Raw genomic sequence first — 14,040 nt, 5'->3', positions numbered from 1 at the left:
CTAAGTCTGTGCTCAGATTTTTTCCACCCGGTGTTCTTTTGTGTACTGGTGCACAGTGAAAGTAACGGTTGCTACGGATGATGGGGTTCTTTATGCAAATAACGCAATAAAGGGCGTGTCCTCTGGAGAGAGGGAGGAGAGGCAACGAGGACATGTAGGAGGAGAGGGAGAACGATGGGCGGATGTAGGTGAACACACAAGTCTTGTCAACAAGCATCCCCTTTCAGAGACCCACCGCTGTCCTCTGACTGTCTCTCTGTTGCAGGGGAGACCGCCACTTCACTCCCCCGACTCGGATGCAGAAATCTGAGTGAGCTGACAGATGGAGGGAGTGAAGGGGAGTGAGAGAAAGGGCTGGAGGGAGGGGGATAAAGTGTTGTGGGAGGAGGGGGAGGGGAACGGGCATCAATTTGTACCCAGCAATCAACATCCATTGATTTTTTTCTCGCAATCTGAAAAGTGTGATATTATCTCCTATTCTAGAAAGACTCACAGATTGGCAGACAGACAGCAACATTATCTGTTATTATTGATATGCAGATAGACGGCAACATTATCTGTTAGCATTGATATGCAGACATACAAGCAGGTACAGAGACATACAGACACACACAGGCACACTCAGGCAAGTCAGCGATAGAGAGAAATAGAGAGAGGTTCCTGAACAAGAGGTCTGGTCCAACTTCCACCTCCAAGCTCCTATCCCCTAGACCCAGACACCCACAGACACAGAAGCTCCTATCCCCTAGACCCAGACACCCACAGACACAGAAGCTCCTATCCCCTAGACCCAGACACCCACAGACACAGAAGCTCCTATCCCCTAGACCCAGACACCCACAGACACAGAAGCTCCTATCCCCTAGACCCAGACACCCACAGACACAGAAGCTCCTATCCCCTAGACCCAGACACAGAAGCTCCTATCCCCTAGACCCAGACACCCACAGACACAGAAGCTCCTATCCCCTAGACCCAGACACCCACAGACACAGAAGCTCCTGTCCCCTAGACCAAGACACCCACAGACACAGAAGCTCCTGTCCCCTAGACCCAGACACCCACAGACACAGAAGCTCCTATCCCCTAGACCCAGACACCCACAGATACAGAAGCTCCTATCCCCTAGACCCAGACACCCACAGACACAGAAGCTCCTATCCCCTAGACCCAGACACCCACAGACACAGAAGCTCCTATCCCCTAGACCCAGACACCCACAGACACAGAAGCTCCTATCCCCTAGACCCAGACACCCACAGACACAGAAGCTCCTATCCCCTAGACCCAGACACCCACAGATACAGGAGAGAGACAGGCTCACTTACACTTAGACTGACAGGGGGCAAACTAGGCTTTTTACCTCCTTGAATGCAACTGTCAAAGTCCATCACCTTTTTCCTGCAGGGACCTGAGGCATGAATAGAAACTGATTTTGGCTGCTGCAGGAAGGGGAGTTGAGTGAGGGGAAGGTGAGGGGAAAGGGGATGAGGTAGAGATGAGGGGGGTGGAAGGCTGCCACAGTGATTTAGGTGGGATTAGAACAAGTTAAAGTGCAGGCTAGCTGAGCTAAAGCCTTCATGTCAGAGGAAGATGTGTAGGTGTCAGACCATACAGCACAAGAGCGCTCCCATCCACCTCCTGTGCTCTGGATGTTTAGGGGTTCTAGAAGGTTACTTGGGTGGTGAAAGGCAGAAACTGTGTTCATGAATGGGCTCCTTTAAACACTCGGGTCCTGGGCCTTCAGCTGCCATGGCAACCAATGGCATTTTAGAAATACATGTTTTCTTTCCACTAATGCTCTCTATCCATCTGTGGGTTGGATTTTTGGTTTGTGCACAAAAATAAACATAGAGATACACACACACTCACACACACACACTAAGGACAGAGATTGAAAAGCCATCTTGCGTGTCACAGCTATCTGCCTTGGCTAACCCTGCGTTCCCACTCAATGTTTGTGTCGAAGGTTCCAGCAGTAGGAAAACCATCCATCATTGACATTTGTATTATTTCTGCTCCTTCATCATCCATGCCTGAGTGTGGGAGTGACAAAGTGAGAGACAGGAAGAGAGGCAAAAAGAGAGAAAGGGAGAGAGATAGGCAGAAAGAGAGAAAGGGAGAGAGATAGGCAGAAAGAGAGAAATCCAGAATAAAGGTGAGAGAGACATCGAGAGAGAGACATCCTTTGTCCCCCTCTCTTCCTTCTTCAATTGGTGACTCCAGAGCAGAGACATCAAAGCTCTATCCCTGGTCTGTATAGGGATCAGAGTTATTGATTTAACCATCTTCAGAAATGAAGACGCACTGTGGTATAAGGGCTCTCTATACACTTGTTGACAGGATTCGTAGACTAACAAGTGATTGGGTTGGGGGATGGGGGGGGGGGGAGAAGTGTGTGTGTATGTAAGTGTGTGTGTGATTGTGTGTGTGTGAGGGGTTGTTGATGAAAGGTAGGTCCAGCTCAGAGTTTGACAGGTTGACACCTTGAGGCTTTTACATTCCACCTCCATGCCAATGACCCCTGGGCATGAATCGATCCATAACACGCAAACACGAGTTTGAAGGCACAGCTGCTGATGAAAACCCACAACATGAACCACAGCAGACCTTGACAATAATGTCTATCCAGATAGCATGTTTACCATGCATGCTCTTAACCACCCACACCAATTCCTTCAAGGGTGCACATCTATTTAACATGAACTCTCTAACAAGTTTATTCAAGTCAAGTCATATTTATTTATAAAGCACATTTAAAAACAGCCAATGCCGACCAAAGTGCTGTACAAAATCATCAAATGGGGCAAAACAACAATAAATAACAAAAGACAAACATTACAATTACAGTAAGTACGAGTGACCCTAAACTGACTCGAAAGCCAAAGAATAAAAATATGTTTTAAGTCGAGACTTTAATGTCTCGGTGGTGGGGGATGACCGGATACAAATGGTCAGTTTATTCCAGAGTAATAAACACACAACTGAAAAGGCACGATCACCCTTCGTTTCCAACCGAGTCTGTGGAATGGCTAAAAGGAGCTGGGTTGATGATCTAAGGGGCCTGGAAGTGTGGTACAGCCTAAGAAGACTTGAGATATACAGTGGAGCCAATCCGTGTAAAGCTTTAAAAACAAGTAGCAACACCTTCAAATCTATTCTATATTTGACTGGCAACCAGTGAAGAGAGGCCAAAATTGGGGAGATATGCTCCCTCTTCCTGGTACCAGTCAACATACTAGCAGCCGCATTCTGGACAAGCTGCAGGTGTGATAATGATGATTGACAAATTCCACAATACAGAGAATTACAATAATCAATTCGAGACGATATAAGTGCATGAATAACATTTTCCAAGTCCTTGAAAGAGAGGAAGTATTTAAGTTTTGCGATAGTCCTTAAGAAACTACTTTTGACAACAGTATTCATTTGTTTGTCAAGTTTTAGTGCTGAATCAAAGATAACACCCACATTTCTGGCATGGGAGTGCACATTGGTGGACAAGGGGCCCACTTTCTTAGATAAATCATCAATCGATCTGGGGGTACCAAACAGAATCACCTCCGTCTTGGAGAAAGTTATTATCCATCCAGCACTTGATGTCTTTAAGGCAATCAAATAGGGACACCGGAGAGATGGTATCACCTGGTTTTAACGGTAAATATAACTGTGTATCATCAGCATAACAATGATATGGTATATTATGTTTACAGGGAATGGAGCCCAGAGGGAGCATATATCGAGAAAACATAATTGGACCCAGGATTGAACCTTGAGGTACTCCACATGTAATTGCTGTCGAAGAGGACGAAATATTTCCAATATTAACAGAAAAGGTTTGATCTTTCAAATAAGAAACCACTGGAACCACTGTATAGAGCCACACCCCGGATTCCAACCCATTTCTGGAGATGATCCAGGAGGATAGCATGATCAACAGTATCAGAGCAGCACTGAAGTCAAGTCATATTAAAACAGCACAATTCCCAGAGTCACCAAACAACAACAATTCATTCAGTACCCTTAAGCAGTGTTGTTTCTGTGCTGTGATGTACTCTGAAACCTGACTGAAAGTTGTCCAACACAACATCCTCACTATGAAAAGGAGAGAGCTGAGAAAGAACCACTGTTCTGTCCTCCCTGTACTGTGCTGAGTATAGTTTGACAGGCAGCTAAACTCTTCCCACAAACAATCCACCGGAGACGTGTTCCTCCAACATCATTGGTTTATTGAAAGTGTTAGAAGGTAAAACTGGAGAGAATACATAACAATGTATCAGTGACATGTTGCAAAATGAATACAGAAGCATGCTGATGTACAGATTGGCTTATAAAACAAGAAATCATTAAACTGTACAGTACAGTACGAGCAGCTGGGCTATACAGTACATCACGGAGTAGAATGCTACATACTTGCTACATACTAGCTCTATAGTTAAGTCAAACGATACTAAGTAAGGACAAGTATTGTTTCTGAACAAAATGAAGATATTACAGAGACAGCATGCTATCAACATTTCTTATAATGAGAGTTTGGACATTTACAAAACATGAAAAAAGCTCAGTTTTGCCTAAAGAAATAATGTTTACTTTGGTAACCTCGACAAAGATGCTATCAAAGGTGAAACACTTGCGGGCAATGACGTCACCATGCCACCCGCACCAGCAACAAACTCAAAACATAACTGCAACAAACTCAAAACATAACAACCACCTTCTGCAGTATTTTGGACATAAATTATCATTTATTATTTGTAGGGTCTAGATTAGGTTTTTAAATAAGAGGCTGAACCCCAGCGCGTTTAAAACTGGAAGGAACAGTTCCATTGATAAGAGAGCTATGATTATAGACAGAAGACTGGGACCAACAGTGTCTACCACCTCTTTCAAAAGGCGTGACGCGTAAGGGAACTATGTCTGTAGGGGAGAAAGTAGACTTCATATGTGACACTATGTCCATCAATGTAGATAGGGACACAGGCTCAAAGCAAGTGAGAGAAGCAGGGCAAGGGATTAAATCAGAAGGGTCATGATCAGTAAGTGAGATATGAGATCTCATAATGTCAACCTTGTTGATAAAAAAACTCAATAATTTTTCTGTAACTTCACAAGTAACATAAGGGAAGACACCAACATGGTTTAGTGCAGTGTTTATAGCGCTAAACAAAGTTTTGGGGCTGTTTGCATTTTTAGCAATAATATCCGAAAAATGCTTTGCTTTTGAGGCTTTAACAAAACGCTGATAGGGCAATCTCTCAGTATTTCATAGGATACTTGCAACTTATCCATTTTCCATTTCCACTAACATAATGTGCGCTGTAAACAAAGCTATAAACAGCCCCAGACACGAGGAATGGAACTCTCATAATTGGCTGTGCAGGAAATGATCCAAAGCCTCTGGTGGTGGGCCATGGGGTGAGCCAGCCACACTGTGTGACGTGTGGGGGACACATTCACACACGTTCTCCAAGGAATGTCAGAAATTGGTTGGGAAGAACGTCACAAGGTCATGTTTAACCCAAATGTCTGTCTGCATTTGTGCAGGGTTATGGTGGGCTTGACTGGGATCCCAGAGCAGGTGTGGAGGGGAACAGCTGCTCATTTACATCTCTGATTAGACTGGGCTGTAATAGACTGCTGTAGAGTGTAAAGTGTAGAGAGGGTAGGGGGTTAGGGTAGGGGAGGGTAGGGTAGGGGAGGGGAGGGTAGGGGAGGGGAGGGGAGGGGAGGGGAGGGGAGGGGAGGGTAGGGTAGGGTAGGGTAGGGTAGGGTAGGGTAGGGTAGGGTAGGGTAGGGTAGGGGAGGGGAGGGGAGGTGAGGGGAGGGGATGTTGTGACTAAAGTTCCATGCAAATTACAATTGTTATTTATAAACCATTCAAACCCTTCACTCCCAGAAAAATAATTTATCATACTAATGTAGAAATACATTCTGTAAAATCCCTGTAAATCCCTGAAGGGCTGGTGCATCACTCACAATGTCACACATGTATCTTTCAAAAGTCGCATCACATGCATTTCTAATCCTTGAAACTTTGTCTGTACTGTCTAGTTGCACTCTTTTAAAATTTCTCTGGGTAAAAGTTTCTGCCAAGTGAATGAAATGTAAACTGTTCAAACCTTATCTGTGAAAAGCCCTATTACAGTACGTGGGGTTGTGTGTTCATAGATGTGTGTTTGTGTGTGTGTCACACACATTGGACACACACATATACATACACAAACACATACCGATACAAAAAGAGTGTAAATGTTTAATTTCACACGTAAACAGAGAGAGTAAACAGAGAGAGCGAATAGGAATTTCCGTCTGTCATGAGGAACTTTGTCACTTTGTGTTAGTAAGATGTGTGACTCTGATAGGAACGTTACCTTCTCAACTTCAGTTTTTACTCACATGTGAAACTTCTGTGGGTTAAAGCTATGAAACTGCCATGATACCCAGCTCAGTGTGTGTTTTTCTCCCTGCTTCTATTTCCTCTCTCTCTCTCTCTCTCTCTCTCTCTCTCTCTCTCTCTCTCTCTCTCTCTCTCTCTCTCTCTCTCTCTCTCTCTCTCTCTCTCTCTCTCGTGGCAGCATTAGCAGCAGACATCTGGACTGAATGTCGGCTTTAGTCACAGAAAGATTGAAGAGGGCGTGTCGTCTATAACCTCGCCCCAGGAGGGTTGATATTATCTTCTGTTGGTGGTTGATATTACCTTCTGTTTGTGGTTCACTGCTCCTCTCCCTTTCTTGACTGTGTTAGTGTGGACAGCCTGATGTACTCCAGCCGTGGGGCGGCCACTGCAACCGAGCTCTAAACATTCTCCTGGCAACGCTGTCTGGAACTTTAGAACTTTCAGAACTTTTGGAACTTTTGGAACTTTCTGAACATTAAGACCTTAATTAGTCTGAAGTGTTCCGGACATTCTCAGAGGTTCTACTGTTGGAACATTCCAGAACATAGCAGTAGGACTCCGACCCTCAGACTGAAAGGTGAGGACAACTTCAGCTGTACAAACTACAAGGGTCACAAGGAGGGGAGAATGGGTTGTCATACATTTTTTTCACAGCTTTTTGTTGACAGTAGAATTAGTCCTAAGATTATTTACATTTGATGATAGTCATACTCACTATTTTTTAAATGGTAGTTATGGGTTTTTTAAAGAACAAAGTATCTTAATGCTAGAAATGTAACAGAAGAAAAGTGACTTAAATCATATTTATTTTAATATGATGGTCTGGAGACAATAGCTTTCAATCATCTCAACGTTTGAAATCACAAGAGAACTGCAAAGTAACAGCAAAGTTACAGCAAAACAATAACCCTTTGAAACTTTAGGAAGTTGGTAGTTTATCATTGTAGTGACACCACAATATTGTTTAGAGATTGACCCAATTTGGTAAAAACATGAGAAAAGGCTACTACCTAAAGTTTAGAGCCTGTGATTCCCCTCTGAGGAACGTCTGTAAATGACTGATCTCAAGAGGGAGGATGAGTAGCCAGATCGACTGTCTGGAGGAAAAGCTGCCAAGACCTAGCGGAACATCCAAATCACCTCGGTGTACTCTCGCTATTTGATCTTGCTGGTTGCTGATGACAACAGATTCTGGGAAAGGGGGGAGTGAAGCCTAGTGATTGGAATGTGATATTTACTCGGTGCACTGTGTCCTCCTTCAGGGTTTGGGTGTGGCCGGTGGGCACGGAATGGCAATGGGGAAAGATTTTGGGATGGACCGGGTGAGAGATAGAGAGAGAGAGAGAGAGAGAGAGAGAGAGAGAGAGAGAGAGAGAGAGAGACAGACTGACAGACAGACAGACAGACAGACTGACAGAGACAGACAGACAGAAACAGGGCTGTAGAGAAAGGATAAGGGGGAAATGAACATAGGACTGAAATGATAGAGGAAAGATTGTGGGACGGGTGGAAGGATGGAGGGAGGAATAAAGGTTATGTGATGGCAGGTAGATCCCGAACTCTTCAAACACACAGTGTTTATGTACAGGTAATCATGGTCACGATACAAGGCAGTGCGGCATGTTCCGCGCTAGCATCTAGCTTAGCATTAGCAAGTGCATTCTTGAGATTAAGTGTAATGGTGTATGGTGCAGTCTGGGGTTGTGAGGGAACATAGTTTCTGCCAGCAAGGCCTCTTGTGTTTACATGGGTTTATACAGGAGCATCAGTTATCCTGTATATATGTGAACAAACAGGGGAGAAGAAACAGGCTGTGGCTACTGCTGCCTGTACTCACAGGATGGGGAACACACACGCTTACCATTCGATGTGTGGGCTGAGAGTGAGTGACGAAACAAAATACAGGAACAGGAGAATTGACAGTAATAGAGATAAGGAGATGTACAAAGAAACAGGGATTAAAACTGACAGAAATATACAATTACTACAGACAGACATACGGGTAGAAAGAAAGATAGATATAGACAGAAACAGACCCCCACACACAGCTTTACATTGTGTACCCCTGACTGCTGAGCAGAATTAAATATGAGTTTACTACTGTCTTAACCAGTCAGCATGTGTTAGAGGCCCACAGAAACAAGTGATGTCATAACACAGCTGTTAACTGTGTTTCCCCTAACTCAAACCAGTTAACAGTGAGTGTAGTAAGGGACAAACTGACTGTACTTTCCACAAGGGAATTATGTGCTTGTGAGGCTGTTTGTGTGGAAAATATTGGCTATTGTGACCATGTTGGTCTAATAATAATAATATTTATAATAAATTGTATTTCCAAGGCGCCTTACTCGGCACTCAAGGACACTGTTGAGGTACAAAAAACATTAAAAGCAACAGAAAAAGAAAGAATACAACAACATTTAAAACAACAGAAGGAAGCAGTGCAATTGACATTCAGGAATAAACAGTTTTGAATTGTGATTTGAAATGGGGAAATTAATCAATATTTCTAAGATAAACATCAGCACTGCTGTGGTTCTCTTTTGGCACAGCCTGTGTGCTAAGCATAAGAAGACAACTGAACTCAGGGAGAGTTTTCTGAATGTGGTTTGCCTGGCACAAGCTGTACAGGTGGTCACTGTGGACAAAAACTGCAACCAATTATATTTAGATGAGGCGAGCACATTCCCAGTCACACAGTGACTCTACATATATTTCCTTGGCATGCACACAGAGAGACACAGCCACACTCACACACACACACACACACACACACACACACACACACACACACACACACACACACACACACACACACACACACAGGAAAAGCATCTACGTCCAATTAGCAGAGAAATAATTGAAAAGAACAGGGCCCTTTCCGCACGTCAGCTGTGCAGCTGTTGTGAAGCCGCTGAGCTGAAGCAGTGACAGAGAACTGCACTAGAACAAACATTCATGTCACACTATATAGGAGGCAGCCATGTCTTCATTTCCTGTAAAGACAATCTCCTCTATCTGCCTTCCTGCACTCTCCCTCAGTATGTACCGTATCAGCTGATGAACAGGATGAACCATATTCAATTGAAATCCCCCTCTTCAGGTCAAATGATAGTTTCATACTGTATTCATACTGACGTGCAGGTATGCAACGGGAATTCCCTCCAAAGGAGAAGTCATTGTAGGCCATTGTGGGTTTGTAGTGAAATGATCTTTCGCAGAGGAATTTCTCTTATTGTAAATCTCTGTGATGTCACTTAGAGGGTTCTCAGGCGGAGCCGTGCCAGACTTTAGCTCAGCATCAGTGGAAGAAACTTGAGTCGAGACTTGGTGGCGAGTGAAGCTATATCGGTCCCAAGCAAGGAGCACTCCCTGGAGTTCTGAAGTGACTGGTGACCTGACATTCTGTGAGTCATGTCATAAATTTGTCAATTGTGTGGAGCCATGTTTGTATCCGGGTCCCAGCTGCGCCGCTGTGGGTGGCCACAAATCTCCAATCTCGGCACAAGACCTCAACCTTCCCCTCACACCGTCATAATGAAGGAACGAACACTGTATCACAAGGGGAATACGGGATAGACAGTGTGTTCGTCCTGTTTGTGAAGCCTGGATTCTGTCATACATTTCATTATCTAATAAAAAGGACCATTCTATCATTCAGTTGCATCAGTCCATCAAAATTCGGCTAGGCTTTTCAACTGGGCTAAATAAAACTATATCTTAAAAAAGATAATGGCAGGAGAAAAATATATGTTTTTGACTCTGATATGTTGAGATTGGGGGGTGTCGGGGGGGTCATTGTCACGCTCTCATCACATTATTTCAGAGTACCTTTGTACACAGCCATGACGTGAGCTTATTACATTACCTACTATGCACAAAGTATATGATTATGGGTGCAAGACCTAAAAAGTAGAGGGGGAAAATGAGTTTTTGCAAGTTGGGATGTCTGGGCGTGTGAATGTGAAGAGGTGTTTTTATTGAGACTGATTCAACAGAGAGAAAGAAAGAGAGAAAGAGACAGAGAAAATGAGAAAGAAAGAATTAAAGATAAAAAAGGAGAAAGAGACTAAGAGAGGGTAAATAAAGACACAAGCAGAGAAACACAAGTCTGTATTTCCATGGTACAGGGTGCGGAGGTCTGGTTCAAGTCTTGCAAGTGTCACACTAAAATGCTAATGTTCTTAGATGGAGGATCATGCTCAGTAATAACCAAGCTACATTTAGACACAATTACCGGAGACAGTCATTTGCATTGAGTAATACTGCCTGTTAGGAAATACAGGTGGATGTTTCACTGGGTAATTTCACACCAGATCAGAAGGTCCTGATCTGAGTCAGAAAGAGAATTGTGATCAGTTAGGTCCAGGGGGAGGGAGGGGAGGTGGGGATGGGGGTTAATATGATAACCAAATGTGGTGTGCTCAAACCACTCTTGTCCAAATCTTGGTAGGCATACAACAGTATGACAGTTCAGAGAGTTGGCCACAGACAATTGCTGGCTAACTTTCATACAGCATTTTAATTTACAGCACTCATGGCACTAGTCTAGTCACTGTTATTTTGGTAGGATTTGAGCTAGTGAGGGGAACCAACAACAGAACTAGCCTTTTCTCATCCCCTGAATGGAGAAAAGTGCTAGCAGGAGATTTAGGGGTTCTGTGGATTTGCCTGCCGTCATTCCAGGGAGCTCAAATTGACTTCAGAGAGCGTGACTAACCCATTCAGCCTCTCTCTGGGAGGGCGAGCTTGTACTTAGCCATCACATCCATCCAGATACCATTACCCAGAACCAGGGCAGCTATCCAGAGGCTGGAGGGTGGCTCGTCAAATGATCTCATCTTTTTGACACATTGAAGTTCTGAACCATTAAATTGGCATGGAGGAAGACAGTGTGCCTTTTAGGTGTTTGTATCATCATGGTGGACGGAAAGAGGAAGTCAACTTGGGTTGTGTGCATGTGTGCATCTGTGTGTGTGTGTGGGGGGGGGCAGTCTATCTCTGTAAGTATGTTTTTGTGTGGCTATATATACAGATATGTGTGTGTGTGTGTGTGGGAAGGTTGTCTGTGCATGACTATGTGGACCCTCTTTTGCAGATGTTCAGGAAGTCCCGGGTGGCTAAATATATTTATCTGAGGTTACAGACATATAAGCTCCCAAAGTTCCATATATGATTATTATAATTTTTCGACAGTTTTGAGTCATTTTTACCAATCAAGCAAAAAATGGAAACTACACTACAAACACTCATCTTGTGACACACTTTGGATTCTCTCTAGGTTCCACGATGACGTAGCTGGCTGACGTGGCCAGACACAAAGGAAGCACTGATAAAATGAACAAATGTGTCATCCAGATTCATTCATTTGCATGGAGGAAACCATGACAAAATAACTCAGACATGTTGAGTCCAAATCGTTCTCTGTGTCTTATGTTTCAGATGGAGTCCAGTGGGCGGGGCCTAAACAAAGCTGATGAGACGAATACAACGTGTGTTCCGATTGATGAAAACGTCATCAGCAACTTCCTGATGGGCGTCTACCTTGTGGCCTTCATCTTGGGCTTGACCTTTAACCTCCTGACCCTGGGCCCCATCATCCAGCAGGTGAGCTCCTCTCTTTGATCTTGAATAGCTTCTTTTTTGGGGGGGGGTGGGGGTCAAATGAGCTTGATGGTTGGTTAATCATTGCTTGGTTGATTCACTAATTGATTGATTCATTTATTCATGCATGCATTTGTTTGTCCGTCCATCCATCCATCCATCTATTCATTGGTTCATTCTTCCAGGTCCGCAGCCACAATGTTCTGGGAGTGTTCCTCCTCAACCTCCTCATGTCCGACCTGTTCTACATCCTCACCATGCCACTGTGGGTCAACTACTACTACAACTACCACCACTGGGGCCTGGGGCCGGCTTCCTGCAGTGTGGCTGGCTTCATCTACTACTCAAACATGTACATCAGCATCTTCCTGCTCTGCTGCATCTCCTTGGACCGCTGTCTGGCCGTGACCAGGCCCCTGAGGTCCAAGGCCATCCGCAGCTCCCGCAACGCCTGGTTGCTGTGCACGGGCGTGGTGCTGACCGTCATGGCAATGCACGTCCTGGTGCTGATCAAGGACAACCTGAAGGACGCGCACGACGAGGTCAACGGCAACGACCGCTGCTACGAGACCTACCCCATGCCCGAGCCGGTGGCTCGCTTCAACCTGGTGAGGGTGGGGGTAGGGTTCCTGCTTCCCCTGCTGGTCCTGGGAGGCAGCTACTCCATGGTGGTGGGGGCGGTGGGCCAGAGCCACGGCCTCAGTCCCAAAGCCAAGCGGAAGGTCCGCCTCCTGTCGTTCGGCGTGATCGGCATCTTCTCCGTGTGCTTTGCGCCCTACCACATCCTGCTGCTGGCGCGCTCGCTGGTCTTCTACCTCAAGAACAACCTGGAGGACTACTGCCAGTTTGAGAGGACCACCCACTTCCCCTTCTCCTGCATGCTGGCCCTGTCCACCCTCAATAGCGTGCTGGACCCTGTGCTGTACGTGTTGGTCAGCAACGTCAAGGAGGATTTCCGACTCTGCTGGGGGTGGACGGGGAGGAGGATGTCGAGGAGGAGGTTGGGGGGTGGCGGAGGTGGCGGCCATGCGGGCACGTTTGGGAGGATGGAGGTTGAGACGGAGGGCAAGGGGAAGGAGAGAGGGCAGGGTTCTCCTGCAACCGCCACCAGTCAGAGGACGCAGACATACTCTATCTGAGGACTGGTGTGTGTGTGTGTGTGCGCTCGTCCGTGTTTGGGGGTGGGAGTGTGTGTGTCCTTCCTTGTGTTCGAAGTCCTCAATTACATGGTGTTCATATCCACTTGCTGGCGGAGGTGATGTGATAGCCATCGATCCAGAGAGAGGAGAACACACTGTCTCCTGCCTTTGTGTTCCTCTTCTCATATCCTGCTCGGCTCAAGAGGCTTCATGAGCCTCATGAATACTCGTCCTCGAAGGCTTTCAATTCAAGTGTGTTTTCCACTGAGCGTTTGTGCTGAAGAGAGAGAGAGAGGGAATGAAAGAAAAAGAAAGAGAACAGTGTGTGTGTGTGTATGTGTAAGGGGATGGATGTGAGTATGGCATGTGGGTGTGTGTGTATGCGTGTGTGTTTGTGTGTGTATGTTTACATGATATTACTTTGATTGATGTGTGGAAGGGGAGGTTAGCTAGGGAAGAGCTCTCCCAGTCCTGTGTGTGTTCTGAAGAGCACTTCTCCTCTCTCGTAGATGTACAAAGCTTTTAATAAGACTGATGTGTTCCAACTTGACGCGAGAGACAAGGAACATTGATCTGTTGTTGTGTATGCCAGTTAGCGTATGGCTGCTGTGATCGCTACGACAGTGCTTGGTGCACATATTTTGTATTTCAATTCAATTAAACCATTGCATAGTTGAATGCATTGCTTTTTTCTTTGGTCGTTTGTGTCTTTTAGCTTCCTTTCTTTCCTCTTGTCAAATTGTGTGCATGCATGCGTATGTGTGTGTGTGTCTGTGTGTGGGGGCGGACAATTATTTATGTGTTTGTGTCTGTGAGTATGTATATAAAGATTCTGTAGTCTAAGTATACTTTGTGGGTGTGTGTGGCTACGGTAGGGCTCCCAGGGCTCCTATTGGGTTG

The 14,040-nt window shown here is 45.2% G+C and overlaps 1 protein-coding gene across 1 annotated transcript; it reads left to right on the top strand.

Moving 5' to 3' along the window:
- The first annotated feature begins 6,785 nt into the window (after window positions 1-6,785).
- On the top strand, window positions 6,786-13,805 carry gpr184 (G protein-coupled receptor 184). Its single transcript, XM_084674282.1, has 3 exons — window positions 6,786-6,974; window positions 11,840-12,004; window positions 12,187-13,805. The coding sequence occupies exons 2-3, from the start codon at window positions 11,840-11,842 to the stop codon at window positions 13,138-13,140; spliced, it is 1,119 nt and encodes a 372-aa protein (XP_084530408.1). The 5' UTR covers window positions 6,786-6,974; the 3' UTR covers window positions 13,141-13,805.
- The last annotated feature ends 235 nt before the right edge of the window (window positions 13,806-14,040 follow it).

The sequence above is a fragment of the Hypomesus nipponensis genome, chromosome 15 (genome assembly GCF_054491055.1).
Source record: "Hypomesus nipponensis isolate SF chromosome 15, ASM5449105v1, whole genome shotgun sequence".
In the NCBI taxonomy this organism is placed as follows: Eukaryota; Metazoa; Chordata; class Actinopteri; order Osmeriformes; family Osmeridae; genus Hypomesus; species Hypomesus nipponensis.
This window is presented reverse-complemented; position numbering and strand designations above follow the sequence as displayed.